The sequence below is a fragment of the Poecilia mexicana genome, unplaced genomic scaffold (genome assembly GCF_051168715.1).
Source record: "Poecilia mexicana isolate PSO_F unplaced genomic scaffold, ASM5116871v1 scaffold_9, whole genome shotgun sequence".
NCBI lineage: Eukaryota > Metazoa > Chordata > Actinopteri > Cyprinodontiformes > Poeciliidae > Poecilia > Poecilia mexicana.
The window spans coordinates 31,995,624-32,009,805 of NW_028263378.1; the positions used below are offsets into that span (position 1 = coordinate 31,995,624).

The following is a 14,182-nucleotide window of genomic DNA, read 5'->3' on the forward strand; positions in this document are numbered from 1 at the left end:
TGGGAATTCAGACATTTTGGAGCAGAGGTGAATCTAAAGGTTGAAGGATGGTAGCCCTTGAGGACTGGAGTTGGTGACCCCTGAGCTACAGCATCTGTTGTCTGTTCAGCACCAAATCTTAAATTAGTTAAATACTGAAATCAGAATCAGAAATACTTTGACACATCAACAGCCCTGATCCAGACCTGCAATGGTCTAGTTCAGGGTGTACCTGCCTCTCGCCCAGTGACTGCTAGAGAACCAATCAGTAATTTGCTGTTTAATTAACAAAGAAACAAACAAACAAACAAAAAAAAACAGAATACAGAAATTGCTTGATAAACTCAGCAGAGCTTTCCCAGTGTGTGCAAACCAGCTTAAGCAGGAACAGCCTCAGCAAATCATGTTCTGCTTCAGTTTATCAGCCTCTCCCATCACCAAGAGACTGATGAGGTTAAACGGATGATAGGATCATGTCATTGTTCACTGAGGTTTGCAGAAAGTGATTTGTGTACAGCACTCTCATGTTTCCACCTCAACATGTTAATGAAGTACTGGTCTAAACTTTGACTGGGCCAAAGCAACACCTTCGTTCTCCTCATTTTCAGGATTTTGTTCCAGATTTACTGAAGTGTTTGAAGTTATTGTTGTGTTAATGACCCAGTTATTAACCTTTGGACAGAGAGCCTCACATTTGACTGTAGAATACCTTTTGCAAAAAAAGCCCAAATCATCTGCCTCCCATCACCATGCTTGACAGACAGCATAGTGTGTTTGTACAGGTATCCATTGTTTTAGCCAAATGCTGCACTATTTACTTTGGCCAAACGGTTTTACATTGGTCTCATATTTCCAAAGCATACTAATTAAGAAGTGTCTTTGTTTGATCAGATGCAGCACTAGAAGCGTGACCATATACTTAGAGAAGGTTTCTCTACTTCAGTAATTATTTAACTGTCTTGTCTTAACCTCTAAACATGCTTTTGTTTTTGTTTTTTTCTTTTGTGAGTTTTCCGAACAATGCATGGGCTAAGCCCTGGGTAAATTTGCTGGGAAATCAGCTCCTTGGAAAATTTCCAATTTTTTTTAGATATTTTCCTTCTGTTACCAGCTGTTCCCACTTTAGACTGATAGACACTTTTTGGTGCAGAGCAACAATTACCTTGTTAACACACACCTCATCTAAAATGGCAAACAACCAAAGGTTCTGCATTCATGGAAGGGAATGGACTGGCTTTATATTGTGCTTTTTGTTCTTCCTTCCTGTTAATGACTTTGACCAGTCCATTTACCTTGAACATATTCACTGCTTTCACCACTTGTTCAACATATTATATTTTTTTCCAGATCTGTGGTTAAGAGATATTTGTCACATCCAGAATTAAGTTCTGTGATTCAGAAATTAAACCTGAAATGAATCCTGAAACCGACCAAAGGGCAGCAGTGAAACAGTCAGTCAGAAACCTGTCAGTTCCAGTAAGTCACACCAAGTGTATTTCGAAACGCTTTACAAAAAGGCAAACATCCTATGAGACACAAACACTGAGTGAACTGAATGAAACAAAATCTCTTTAATCATGTCTGTGGGTGTTTAAAACTAAAAACCCATATTGATAGGAGTGGCTCACAGCCTTCCAACCTCAGTCTACCATGAGAAACTGGCTGTCTGGCTCAGTCTTATTGGGCAATGTTTGGTCTGTTTACCTCTCGAACTGCTGGAGGCAAACTGTTGAAATACAGCAACTTCCCTAGCAGTGGTGATGTCATCATCTTTAAACTGTGCTTTTATTTCTGTGTATTTGGCACAAAACCAGGGGATGTGTGCTGCTGACGTTGCAGCTCCTTATGTTGAACGGATTGGGGTGATGACTCATTCCTTAGTCTGTAATATAATAGCAGATGACACAACAGTTCTCTTGTCCTTACCTATTGTGCCCTCATATGGTCCTGTGTTATAAGAGTTGTTTTTTATCCAGGCCCTTGGCAACATGTTGTTCACCCCTTTTTGTCACAACCCTCCGGGCAAACTTTTTGACCACCTCTCAACATGAGAATATTGTGCGAGTTGTCAGAATTTCATTGTTGTGTTATTTATACTGAGAATAGCCACAACTACTTCACTTCCACAAACTGATTTTTCAGCCAGTGTGCAGGATGGATAGGGTTGAGGAGTAATTGTCCGATGCCATGAGGAAGTACGCACTGTTGAACCAAAGGACTAAATACCTCAGGTAGCATATCACAGGTACCATGAACAATTCAGGCTGCACTCCTTTAACTTCACTAAGGCATGTCATTGTATTTTTGAAAGAAAAACCCATAATTTGCTTTCCAGAAATTTTATCAAACTCTGTGTGAAACTAGCATGCGGCTGAAAGTGGGAAAGAATGTAAATCCTTTGATGCACTGGTACATTTTCCTGATAAATATTGTTCTCGGTTCACTGTGCAATGTATGGGCCCTGGCCTAGAGGAACATGACAGGAGCTTTGTTCCTACTTCACTTTTGCTGCTTGCTTTAGCAGAGGCCCTTTTAACTAACTAACATGGCCAGGTGTTTGCTAAAGACCTACAGTTACTCCACAGTTTGGAGCTGCTGTCTGAATTACTTAATTAGTGCAGGCAGCAGATTAAAAAGTACAACTTTGAATGGCATCAGTAGTGGCTTCATGGTGGTTTTGTAATTGTTTAGTCAGTGATGTTGGAACTATAGATTGTCTTTTTTCGTCTGCTTCCTGACAGTCACAGAGTGGCTTTGGAAAAATGACATCTCCAGGTATAAAGGTTCATGATGTCAGTTCATCCCAGCAAGTTTGTGCTAAAGCAGCCAGAGCTTGGTAGAACTGTCCCTTAATTGGTCATTAATTCATCTAGTGACTTGGTTAGTTTTTAGGACTAGCAGCTCTCCTTTCAACTTAGTCTTTGAGTTTTGCAGCCAAATGGGTGAATCAGTACATAGTAGGCAGCACTGACTATAAAAGGTAAGATGTAGAATGGATAAACATCTCAACACTGAACTGCTAACATGCCCAAATAAATGCACACTTCAGTTATATAATCTGTAACGTAAACATACCCATAATGCTTGTAGACTGCTCACCCAGCTGTGTTGGCTGTGTTTATCCATCTTTAAGTAGTCAGAGCTCAGAGGGGAGTACAACTTCAGACAAATTCCACTGGCTAGGCGTCTTGTTGGGTGTCTCCAAAATGCTTATTGCATTGCCTTGCAGGAGAGATTTTACATTCCCTGCCTACAGCACTTTGACAAGTCAATACCATACTTTATCCTTCAGATGGTTGGGTGGCTAATTCCTGCAGTGCCCCTTTAGCTTATTTTGCCTACTCTCATGTTACAACCACAAACATTAGACAAATGCCTAAGATAATTCTGGAGGAGCTGCAGAGCTCCATAGCTCAGGTGGAACAATCTGTCAACAGGCCAACTGTTAGTAATGCATTACTGTGTACAGACAAAATATCAATGAGACTGATGTTGTTAAAAGGAAGCCATAGTCATCCTGTCTGCAGTTTGTTGTGAACTATTTATATAAAGCACAAAAAAGTTGCTATGGTCAGATGAACATTTAGACCAAATTGCAAAATGCTTCCATCACCATGAACATATCATCCTCATGGTAAAACATGAGGATGATGTAGGGAAACGTTTTCCTAATCAGCTGGTAGAGGTTTGCCTCTAAATGTGGTTGTATAAAGTTTTGGCTGCAAGGGTGGATGAGGATGCAACTGCTTCACCATGGTTTCCAGATATTGTCAGAGAATTTGAAATCCATGTATATTTTTTTTTCCACTTCACATCTGTGCACTCTTTTGTATTGCTCTATCAAAATTTTAGAAATAAATTTGAACAATCCTATTGTAGTTTGTGGTTGTAAAGTGACCAAATATGAAAAATCTTAGGGGTATTTGTACTTTTTTACTTTTCCCTATACAGACTCATTCAGTAAATTAGAATATTATTGAAAATTCCATTCATTTCAGGAAGTTTATCACGCAAAGTGAAACTTAAAGAGATTAGAAATAAAGGGGGAAAAGAGACATTTTTCCTATCTCATGTTTTTATATGTTTTTCATGATGTCCATTGTAGTGGACATCTCGACTAAATGAGCGTAGAATGTGTTGAAAACTTCTATACTTTTCCCATAGAGTTTCATGTAATATCTAATTAAGCATGATCTCAAACTTTTAAACTGGATGTTTGCTTTTTTGTTTATCAGTGTGCATGTCTGAATAGAGAATATATAATACAAAATGCCGTTTTGACTTTAGGAATGTGTTATTGAATTTTCAAATGCATTGACATTTGAATATAAATTTGATATTGAATATAAATTAATACTTTTGATGAAAAACAGATGCTTACTCCTCCCTGTCTCTTACATCATACACATGCTCATCTTGTCTGATGCCTGAAACTAGCTAGTATCAAGTTAAGTCTAAACTTCATTGTTTTTGTTTAATAAGAAACTAAACTGTAAGAAGCATCATGCAAATAACAAATTCCTTAATTTTTTTTATTGGTTTAATCCCAGAAAAATAGCATGTCCATTCCAGTGGATGAGGGGCCTGAAGGGGTTAATGAAAAGTTATCTTAAAGGTTGTCAAATTTCATTACTTTTAATCTGTCAAATGAGCCTCATTGGAACACATATTCATGTGACTATGGACTATGTGATGGCAGCACTTTATCTGACCCACCTCTCCACATCGTCCTTGGTAACTGTGCTGTTCTTTATGAGTGGTATTATTTCTGTAGCAAATAAATCTGTAAAGTTCACTCCTCAATGCCTACAGTGGTGATTGGCGACAGAAGCCATAAGGAATGTCGACATTAGTGTTTTAGGCATGACACGCTGCCGGATGATATGAGCTCAGACTCTCCATTGACTCACCTCAGCTCACCACGCTGATTCTTAGCTGAGGGTTGTCAGTGACACACCATGTCATTACAAACCCACAACACCCAATAATTACACTCCAGTAATTTAGTACGCCACTTTATGACTGTAACCTTTTATTACAACATGCTGATCTTGTGAAGGTGGAACAAAGCTGATAATTTCCTTTCATAATAAAACCACCATCACAGTGGTTCATTACATGAACCACTAATAGAAGATGCTTATGTTTTCTTCACATTGAGAGTAATGTAATTTTATTGTATTGAGGCAACTATAAGACACAATTAAACAATGAACTGTGTTTATGGAGTCATGTTTGAATACTTTGTCAGAGTCGATACCCTGTTCCTCCTGATAGGGAATCGGACCTTCGTTCCTATAAAAATGAAGGGATGGGACTGCTTCCATGTCACTCCCACCCTCTTTCTGAAAACTTAATTTTAAAGGATGCTTCAACTTGTTTGAACACCTTAATGGATTAAATCTTGGTTGGCTTTAGCACACTCTGCTGACGTTACAGAGCTATGGCATCTAACAGAGCGAGCACAAATACCAGCCATCCATTGTAACCTGATATTCCTGAGTCGCATTTTATTTGAAAAAACCCTTCCAACAGTGCAGTAGAACTGGAACAAGGAGGGAGTGACTGTCTTCTTTAATTCAACCAATTAGTTTGAAATATCTGACAAGTGTCCAATCAGTTGCCTGTCTGTAAAGTATGGCAGATGAACATCTGAAGGGTGTTTTTATTTCTTTTTTTCTTTATTTTTTTACTGAATCTTTAGCATAATGTAAGTGACTTTTCTCCTGGAAACCTGCTCAACCAGCTTGTTTGTGTTTCATTTTTGGCTTTGGTTCATGTGAATCAAGATCAAATCTCCAGAACAGTGAGGGCTTTGTTCTACTGATGCCTCTCCAAGAGGCCAAGCCACTTCTTGATCTAGATATTGTCACTTTACAGTATTGATGATGTTTTCAGTTCTTTGGTCTGCTGTGACTTTGAGTCCTGTCAGTAGTTTAGTAGTTAGGTCTCTGAGCTTAGACCATTTCTCTGAACTGCTTTTTTTTTTCAGGTGTTTCCAATATACCAATGACAAAAAAGCAATTTAAATAATTAAATAATGCTGATACTGCAATCATTTCCAAATTGAACACTAAATTGTCCTTGTTAATCAATTACTTCAATTGTTTGGTTTCCCTTGATGCATCCTGTTGACAGCTTTATTGTTTTCATCAGTTGTTTGAGATGGAACATCTTGAAATGTTGGGACTGTTGCCATTATTGTTTCCTTGAGTTATTATCCAAAATGTTAAGTGAAAAGATAATTCCGTTGCATAAGCAAGGAAAGAAACACAAAAAGACACCAAAGGCTGTGAATGTTCAATTAGAAACTGAATCTGTGGGAACGGTAGCTACCCCACATGGTGGCAGAAGGAGAAAGTACAGCAGAATACTTAGCAGGCAGGTGGTTATAATTTGCAGTTAGTGACAAGTTTTCAGTCAGACTTGGTGGCAGTAGTGACTGTGGTTTTATTTTCTGCATTATGTTGCATACTAAACGCTGAAAGCTTCCATCTTCCTCAAACCTCAAAATGGACTAGAAGTACACCACTACTAACCTAGAGGCACCACAAAAGTCTGCTTTATTTAGCAGTGGTATGTTAAATATAAAAACCTGCAAAGAATAGCAGTGATGCTTTGCATGGGGACATTTTTCTGCCAGAATTCGAGAGCATACATTTTCAGTTTGAAAGCAGGACTTCACATTTTTCTTCTCAAAACTTGTAATGCTTGTTCTCAAAACTTCGGCTCTCTTTCAAATATTCATTGTTCTTTCTCAAACCTTTTTCCTCACACTCTGAGTCGATGCCAGTTAATGCCAAAAACTGCAGTGACTAATATTTTTCAGTTTCTTCCAAGCTTTCGAAAGCAGAGCGCACACACACCAGCCTGCTAAACACTGTTCATTTTCTGTTTTTAGGTTTGTCTGAGGAACATGAAGTCCAAACACCAGCTTTTACCGACACAGTCCGACTTTACCGCCAGGCTCAAGGGCACTTTGGCACCTGGGAGATGATGTGTGGTGTACCATCACAGGTAAAACATACTGAACGTATGACCATATTTCCGCCACATACCAGTGACTCACCATGTGTGTTCTGAGTTGGGACTGAGAGTATCTGGTTTGGATCTCGTGGTAGATATGAAAGCTTTTGTTTATTGCAATTGAAATAGCTGAACATAGCTAAAACTACAGGTTGATTCTCTGAATTAAAACACAAACCTAGACATGTATGCAGTTCATCAATCCAACTGTTATAATACAATAAGAGAATTCAACTACAGTGGTTGTTGTCTTTATATGACAACTGAATTATGTTTCAGTATTAGTATTACACTGTGACAGCTGTGAGCTGTTTTTACAGATATTGAGTCTAAAGCATCTCCAGAGGAGCTTCTTATATTCTTTGGACGCATATCAAAACCAGAAGTCATAATGGAATTTGAAGATTTCTGTTGTTCTAGTTCATGGGTGGGCTACTCCAGGCCTCGAGGGCCGGTGTCCTGCAACTTTTAGATGCGTCTCTATTCAACACACCCGAGTCAAATAATGAGGTCATTAGCAGGACTCTGGAGAACTTGACTGCATTTAGGAGGTGATTCAGCTGTTTTATTCAAGTGTCTTAGACCAGGGAGACATCTAAGAGTTGCAGGATGCCGGCCCTCGAGGACCAGGATTGCCCACCCCTGTTCTAGTTACATACTAAGCTATTTGAGAAACTCCAGTGTGACTCTTAGGAGATTCAAGTATCTTTTTCTGCAGCTGTTTTTACTCATGGAAAAATAAAAGTCAACACTTTGAGCCTCACAACAATCTGTTTTAATGTGCTAGGTGAGAATAAAAGAGTAAAACATTTTTTTTGCAGATTGTCAGAGTAAGAGCAACCAATGGAAGTGATTAGAAAAGCAGTAGTCTGTTCATCCCCTGGCCTCATGCAGGTGGCACCATTGTTGCCAGTGCACAGATGTTCTACCATGATACTCCAGTTTCTGAATCTTTGTGAACATACAGTCTGCCAGTTGAGCCAGACTGGCAGACTGGCTCAACTACAGGATTCCTTGCAGATCCTGTCCAACCTGGTGATGGAGAGCCTCCTGCCTGAGCTGCGGGAGCTCATCTCCCCCCGACTCAAAGGAAAACTGCATGAGAGGCAGAGGAACTGGATGCTGGTGAGACACTCTTTCACTTGTCTTCAGCTTTGAATTTAACAAACAATACTCATAGCTAAAATTCTGTTTTATGTCTTTTATTCCCCTATTTTTGGCAAAATGAGAAATTTTATAAATTTAAACTCTTTTTGCTACTCTGTTTATTTTGCTCTACTCTTTTGTCATGTTTCCACGATCAGTATTGGATCTGTTTTATTTTATAGAAATGATTCTTAAAAAAACCATTAAGAAATTACGCTTATTAGCCACTTTATTTATTTATAAAACCAGTACTGCTGTAACAGGAGTGTAATCCTTCAGCTATGTGTTCTGTGTGCAGATCACAGATGCGGTGTACAGTTTGGTGCAGAGCCAGTGTCAGAGCCAGTATGAAGCGGTGGTGCAGAAATGTGAAGCAGCGCGCTCCACTCTGGAAGCTTTCATACGAACAGATATGGATCAGATCATCACATCCAAGGAGCACGTCACCAACAAGATCAAAGGTCAGCAGCATCAGCCTGTTCCTTTTCCTGGGTGATCAGTGTCTTTAAGGGCTTCTTTGGCTGCTATTTTAAAAAAGATCATTTAAAATGAACTGACTTTCAATATTCTCCAGTTTCTAGGTGGTGATCTAATTTTGATTTCGGAAGTTTTGTATTTACCAATATTATTAAAGGTTAAGAAAAATAACATTAAAGCTACAGTATGTAAGAAAAAACTGAACTCCTTTGCTTTCCCCCTGCTGTCAACTGGACAAATACACAGCTCTGACAGAAACAACCAATCAGAGCCAGAAAGAGGGTCTTAGCACTTATTACCCTATTGTATGCACTGCTCACACCCTCCCTCTCACTCTCTGCTAACCTACATCTGATTCACTACAGCAGAGCCTGTCAGGAATGCTCTGACTGGTTAACATGGTCACCGATGATGGCAGATAAACAGTTTCCTGGAACAGTTTCTCCACTGAGCGTTCACTGCTCAGTGTGTATTCCACATTGAGCAGTACGTTCACAAGGTTGATTGATCCTCCTGTGATTGGTTGTTTTTGACTGGGAACAGCGTATTTTCTCAGACGACCATAGTAGGTCATGGAAGAGGTGAAGTAGCTTGATTTTTTTTTTATATGGTGAAGACATAGTGACACTTTCAACAGATATTTAAAAAACATATTTTTGTAAAAGTTCCAAAAATATAAACAGTAACTTAATAAACTTGACAAGACCTTTTCATATCTATGTTAATGCTGTGCTCTGGACCTCCTAAATCCGTATATTGACCTCTGAGACTAAGGAAGGGGATAGAACAGATCTTAGAACATTTCTGCAGTTTTAAAAAGACTGCTGCTGACAACTCTTGAGATTTTGTTTGGGTGTAGATGTTGACAAAATTGTTTAATCATTGTTCAGTCAGGTTCTACCTCCTCTTGTAGTTTTAGTCTATTTGTGAACAGCTTGCAGAACCAGCTGTAGCAGCAGTGAATCAGATGTAGTGAATTGGCACAACTTTATTAGATTTTCACATTATTATGGAGGAACTTTATCTCTTATTTCAGCCAATGTATTCAGACTACTCATGTCCATAGACTGTTAATTTTCTCTGAACAGAAGGCTTACTGATTTTCTAGCACTGGCTCAAACCTTTTTGTTCCCTGCTCTCCTGCAGCCGTGGTTCTTCCCAAGGCTGAGAAGTTACTGAAGGTGAGCATCCAGCCTTACATCAGCTCCATTCTGGATGCCCTCATGGAGCCCACCAGCCGAGGCTTCTTTGAGGTCCGTGATGTTTTCTTCAGGGAGCTGGTGGACATGAGCAAGAACAGCCTCAATAATGGTACAAAGGAGACTGTAGCACAGGTAAGCTGGAGAATCAGCAATTTGTACCTCTATTGATTCCATCCCAAATGCAACCATTTGTTGTCATGACCCCTCCTGCTCTTTTCTCCCTAGCACATGGAGAAGATCTCCATGCTGGCCTTCCACCCAGTGAAGATGCAGAGCTGCTATGAAAAGGTGGAGCAGCTGAGTCTGGAGGGGCTGCAGCAGCGATTTGACGTCTCCAGCCCCTCAGTGTTTGTTCAAAGGGCCCAAATCCTCATGAGAAAGGTAATCTGATTCTTATGCTGATATTGAAGGAGCATCATAGGAATTATTACCACCAAGTGTCCATATCGGCACATTGCAGCCTGCACTTGTAGTAGTGGAGGTGAAATAGAATGAGTGCTTAAGGTCCAGGTCTTCTCAGAATGCCGTCACACATTTTGTACAGCTAAAGTCCAAATGCTGGAACTCAGAAAGAAACAGATTAAGTCTAGAGTTCACCCTCCAATTTCTGATTTCAAAACTGAAGAAATTCTATTGTACTGACCTTACTTTAATGCATATTTAACACTGAGCAGCAGACTGGGAGCAGCTTGGGAGGTATTACAGGATACCACACACTCTCTGTGTGTGGTATCCTGGCTGAAATAAGAGATAAAGTTCCTCCATAATAATGTGAAAATCTAATAAAGTTATGCCAATTCACTACATCTGATTCACTGCTGCTACAGCTAGTTCTGCAAGCTGTTCACAAATAGACTAAAACTACAAGAGGAGGTGTGTGGATTAGGGTAAAATGAGGTGAGTCTGTGACAGCTGTTTGACCCGAGGTCATGAGATTATTAAAACTTTGTCATTTCTTTGCATTGTTTTAACACATAAGAACATGGCCTAAGCTTTAGATTAAACTTTGGCAACACTTTATTTATTTGACAGGGTGTGCATAAGACTGACATTACATGTTCATAAACATGACTTAACACCTGTCATGAAGATGGAGTGTTCATGAATGTTTATGGCTGGTTTCATGAAGTGTCATTCAGTAAATGATGAGACTTTTAATGCAAAGTTTACCATTTTGATGGACTTTTAATACAAGTTATGATGCAACTTTGCATTAAAAGTGTCATTATTTACTGAATGACACCTCATGACAACAGTCATAAACATTCATAAAGACTCCTTCATGTTCATAAGTAGCTCAGAATCACTGAGTTCCTTTAAATCTAGACTACAATCTCAACTGTTTAGGCTTGTTTTTGAAACCTAATAATAAAACATTAATCAATAATCTGATGTGCAAAATGTAATGTTGTTGACTGTGTTTTCTATGACTTTGTATTTTTGCATTTACATGATGTAAAGGACTTTGAAATGCCTTGTTGCTGAAAGGTGCTATACAAATAAAATCTGATTGATGTGTTATGTCATGTTTGATAGTGTCATGTCAGTCTTATACACACCCCATCAAATAAAGTGTTACCTAAACTTTTGTATCAAATAACTTTTTTTGCCTTTTACTTAAGCAAAACAATTATTGAAATATTGTTTTCTGAAGAAGTCACAGAAGGGAAGATGTCTGTCTTATTGCAAATGTTTACCCTCAGCAAATGGACGATGCAGTGTACACATTTGAACAGATCCTCCACCAAAGTCTGGAATCTCAGGGTACTGAGGATCTGTGTAACACCATCCAGCGGTGTCAGGACAGAGTTATAAAGGTACAGCACACTTGCCCACACACACACACACACACACACACACACACACACACACACACACGCGCGCGCGCGCGCGCGCGCACGTGCATACTGGTGATGAAACCATGCTTCTTCAGGCATCCATTGCCCATAAATCCAGTTTACTGTGCAGTCCTGATGCCACTTATGGAGGAAGTTTTCTGCCATAATCCAAGAGCACACATTTTCAGACCTTGTTTAGCAGTTCACAGCAAATGTAGAGACGCCTTAGACAAAAAAAACATTGTAGCAAATAGAGACAAATGAACAAGCTAAAAAAATATCTAAAAAGAATATAAAGATGTCTACACAGCAGCAGAAGAGAGTACATTTAATTTTTTGCAATCGTAGACACTCAAAGTACAAAAAAATGTATTTAAGGGCCAAAAACGTTAACTTTGTATATGTCCCCTTTAAGTATGATCACTTATTCCCAAACACTCAGTACTCACTCTTTGAGGTTAATAAGGAATGTCCCTGATGGAACTTTTAGCATTTTCTAGTTTCTTCTGTGCTTGTTTCTCCAGAAATTTGACTATGACAGCAGTACAGTGAGAAAGCGTTTCTTCCGCGAGGCCCTCCTCCAGATCTTCATCCCCTACATGCTGAAGCAGCTCACCCCATCCTGTGCTTCAGTAAGTCTATGAAATTTACCTGAGCAGAGGACATGATGAGGGTGATGCATGGTGTGTTTTGAAAAGATGGCCACTGTTTAGTAATTGTAACTTTAGATATGAAGACGTTCTGACTTTTCTTGTTGTGAACACCAGGAGCTTCCCCGCTTCCAGGAGCTGATCTTTGAAGACTTTTCCCAGTTTATCCTGGTGGAAAACATCTTTGAAGAAGTGGTTCTGCACTCAGTCATGAAGGACATCATGATGGGTCAGTCTTCTAATGTGTTTTTTTTTCTGTTTTTGGATTTATATTATTTTATATGCAAAATAAATTGATATTGTTTTTATGTTGCTCACACCAGCTACAGATTGCATTGCAATGGCATATCTTGGCTATGACTGGTCAGGAAACAGTTGTGGTAGCTCTCAAAGGAAGGAAAGTCTTCCTTATATGGTCACATTTGTTGTTTTATAAAAGGACTTGTCATACATACAGGTGCTGGTCATAAAATTAGAATATTGTGATAAAGTTCATTATTTTCCATAATGTCATGATAAAAATTAAATTGTCATATATTTTAGATTCATTGCACACCAACTGAAATATTTCAGGTCTTTTATTGTTTTAATTTTGATGATTTTGGCAAACAGCTCATGAAAACCCAAAATCCCTGTCTCAAAAAATTAGAATATTATGAAAAGGTTCTCTGAACGAGCAATAAAAATAATCATCTGAATCAACAAAGTAACTCTAAACACCTGAAAAAGATTCCTGAGGCCTTTAAAAACTCCCAGCCTGGTTCGTTACTCAAAACCGCAATCATGGGTCAGACTGCTGACCTGACTGCTGTCCAGAAGGCCATCACTGACATCCTCAAGCAAGAGGGTGAGAAACGGAAAGAAATTTCTGAACGAATCGGCTGTTTGCAGAGTGTTATATCAAGGCACCTCAGTGGGAAGTCAGTAGGAAGGAAAAAGTGTGGCAGAAAACGCTGCACAACGAGAAGAGGTGACCGGACCCTGAGGAAGATTGTGGAGAAGGGCCGATTCCAGACCTTGGGGGAAGCAGTGGACTGAGTCTGGAGTAGAAACATCCAGAGCCACTGTGCACAGGCGTGTGCAGGAAATGGGCTACCGGTGCCGCATTCCCCAGGTCAAAGGTCAAGCCACTTTTGAACCAGAAACAGCGGCAGAAGCGCCTGACCTGGGCTACAGAGAAGCAGCACTTTGGACCACTGTTGTTCAGTGGTCCAAAGTACTTTTTTCGGATGAAAGCAAACTTTGCATGTCATTCGGAAATCAAAGTGCCAGACTCTGGAGGAAGACTGGGGAGAAGGAAATGCCAAAATGCCAGAAGTCCAGTGTCAAGTACCCACAGTCAGTGATGGTCTGGGTGCCATGTCAGCTGCTGGTGTTGGTCCACTGGGTTTTATCAAGGGCAGGATCAATGCAGCAGCTATCAGAAGATTTTGGAGCACTTCATGCTTCCATCTGCTGAAAAGTTTTATGGAGATGAAAATTTAATTTGGTCTGGAATCGGCCCTTCTCCACAATCTTCCTCAGGGTCCGGTCACCTCTTCTCGTTGTGCAGCGTTTTCTGCCACACTTTTTCCTTCCTACTGACTTCCCACTGAGGTGCCTTGATATAACACTCTGCAAACAGCTGATTCGTTCAGAAATTTCTTTCCGTTTCTCACCCTCTTGCTTGAGGATGTCAGTGATGGCCTTCTGGACAGCAGTCAGGTCAGCAGTCTGACCCATGATTGCGGTTTTGAGTAACGAACCAGGCTGGGAGTTTTTAAAGGCCTCAGGAATCTTTTTCAGGTGTTTAGAGTTACTTTGTTGATTCAGATGATTATTTTTATTGCTCGTTCAGAGAACCTTTTCATAATATTCTAATTTT

The 14,182-nt window shown here is 39.6% G+C and overlaps 1 protein-coding gene across 1 annotated transcript in view; it reads left to right on the forward strand.

Moving 5' to 3' along the window:
- The window catches only part of niban2b (niban apoptosis regulator 2b), a 46,714-nt gene that overhangs the window by 28,736 nt on the left and 3,796 nt on the right, over positions 1–14,182 (forward strand). Inside the window, exons 6-13 of the mRNA XM_088009157.1 lie at positions 6,881–6,996; positions 8,026–8,130; positions 8,450–8,612; positions 9,775–9,962; positions 10,056–10,211; positions 11,534–11,647; positions 12,193–12,300; positions 12,436–12,547. Of these exons, the coding sequence (XP_087865283.1) occupies positions 6,881–6,996; positions 8,026–8,130; positions 8,450–8,612; positions 9,775–9,962; positions 10,056–10,211; positions 11,534–11,647; positions 12,193–12,300; positions 12,436–12,547 (1,062 nt within the window). The remainder of the gene's footprint in view (positions 1–6,880; positions 6,997–8,025; positions 8,131–8,449; positions 8,613–9,774; positions 9,963–10,055; positions 10,212–11,533; positions 11,648–12,192; positions 12,301–12,435; positions 12,548–14,182) is intronic.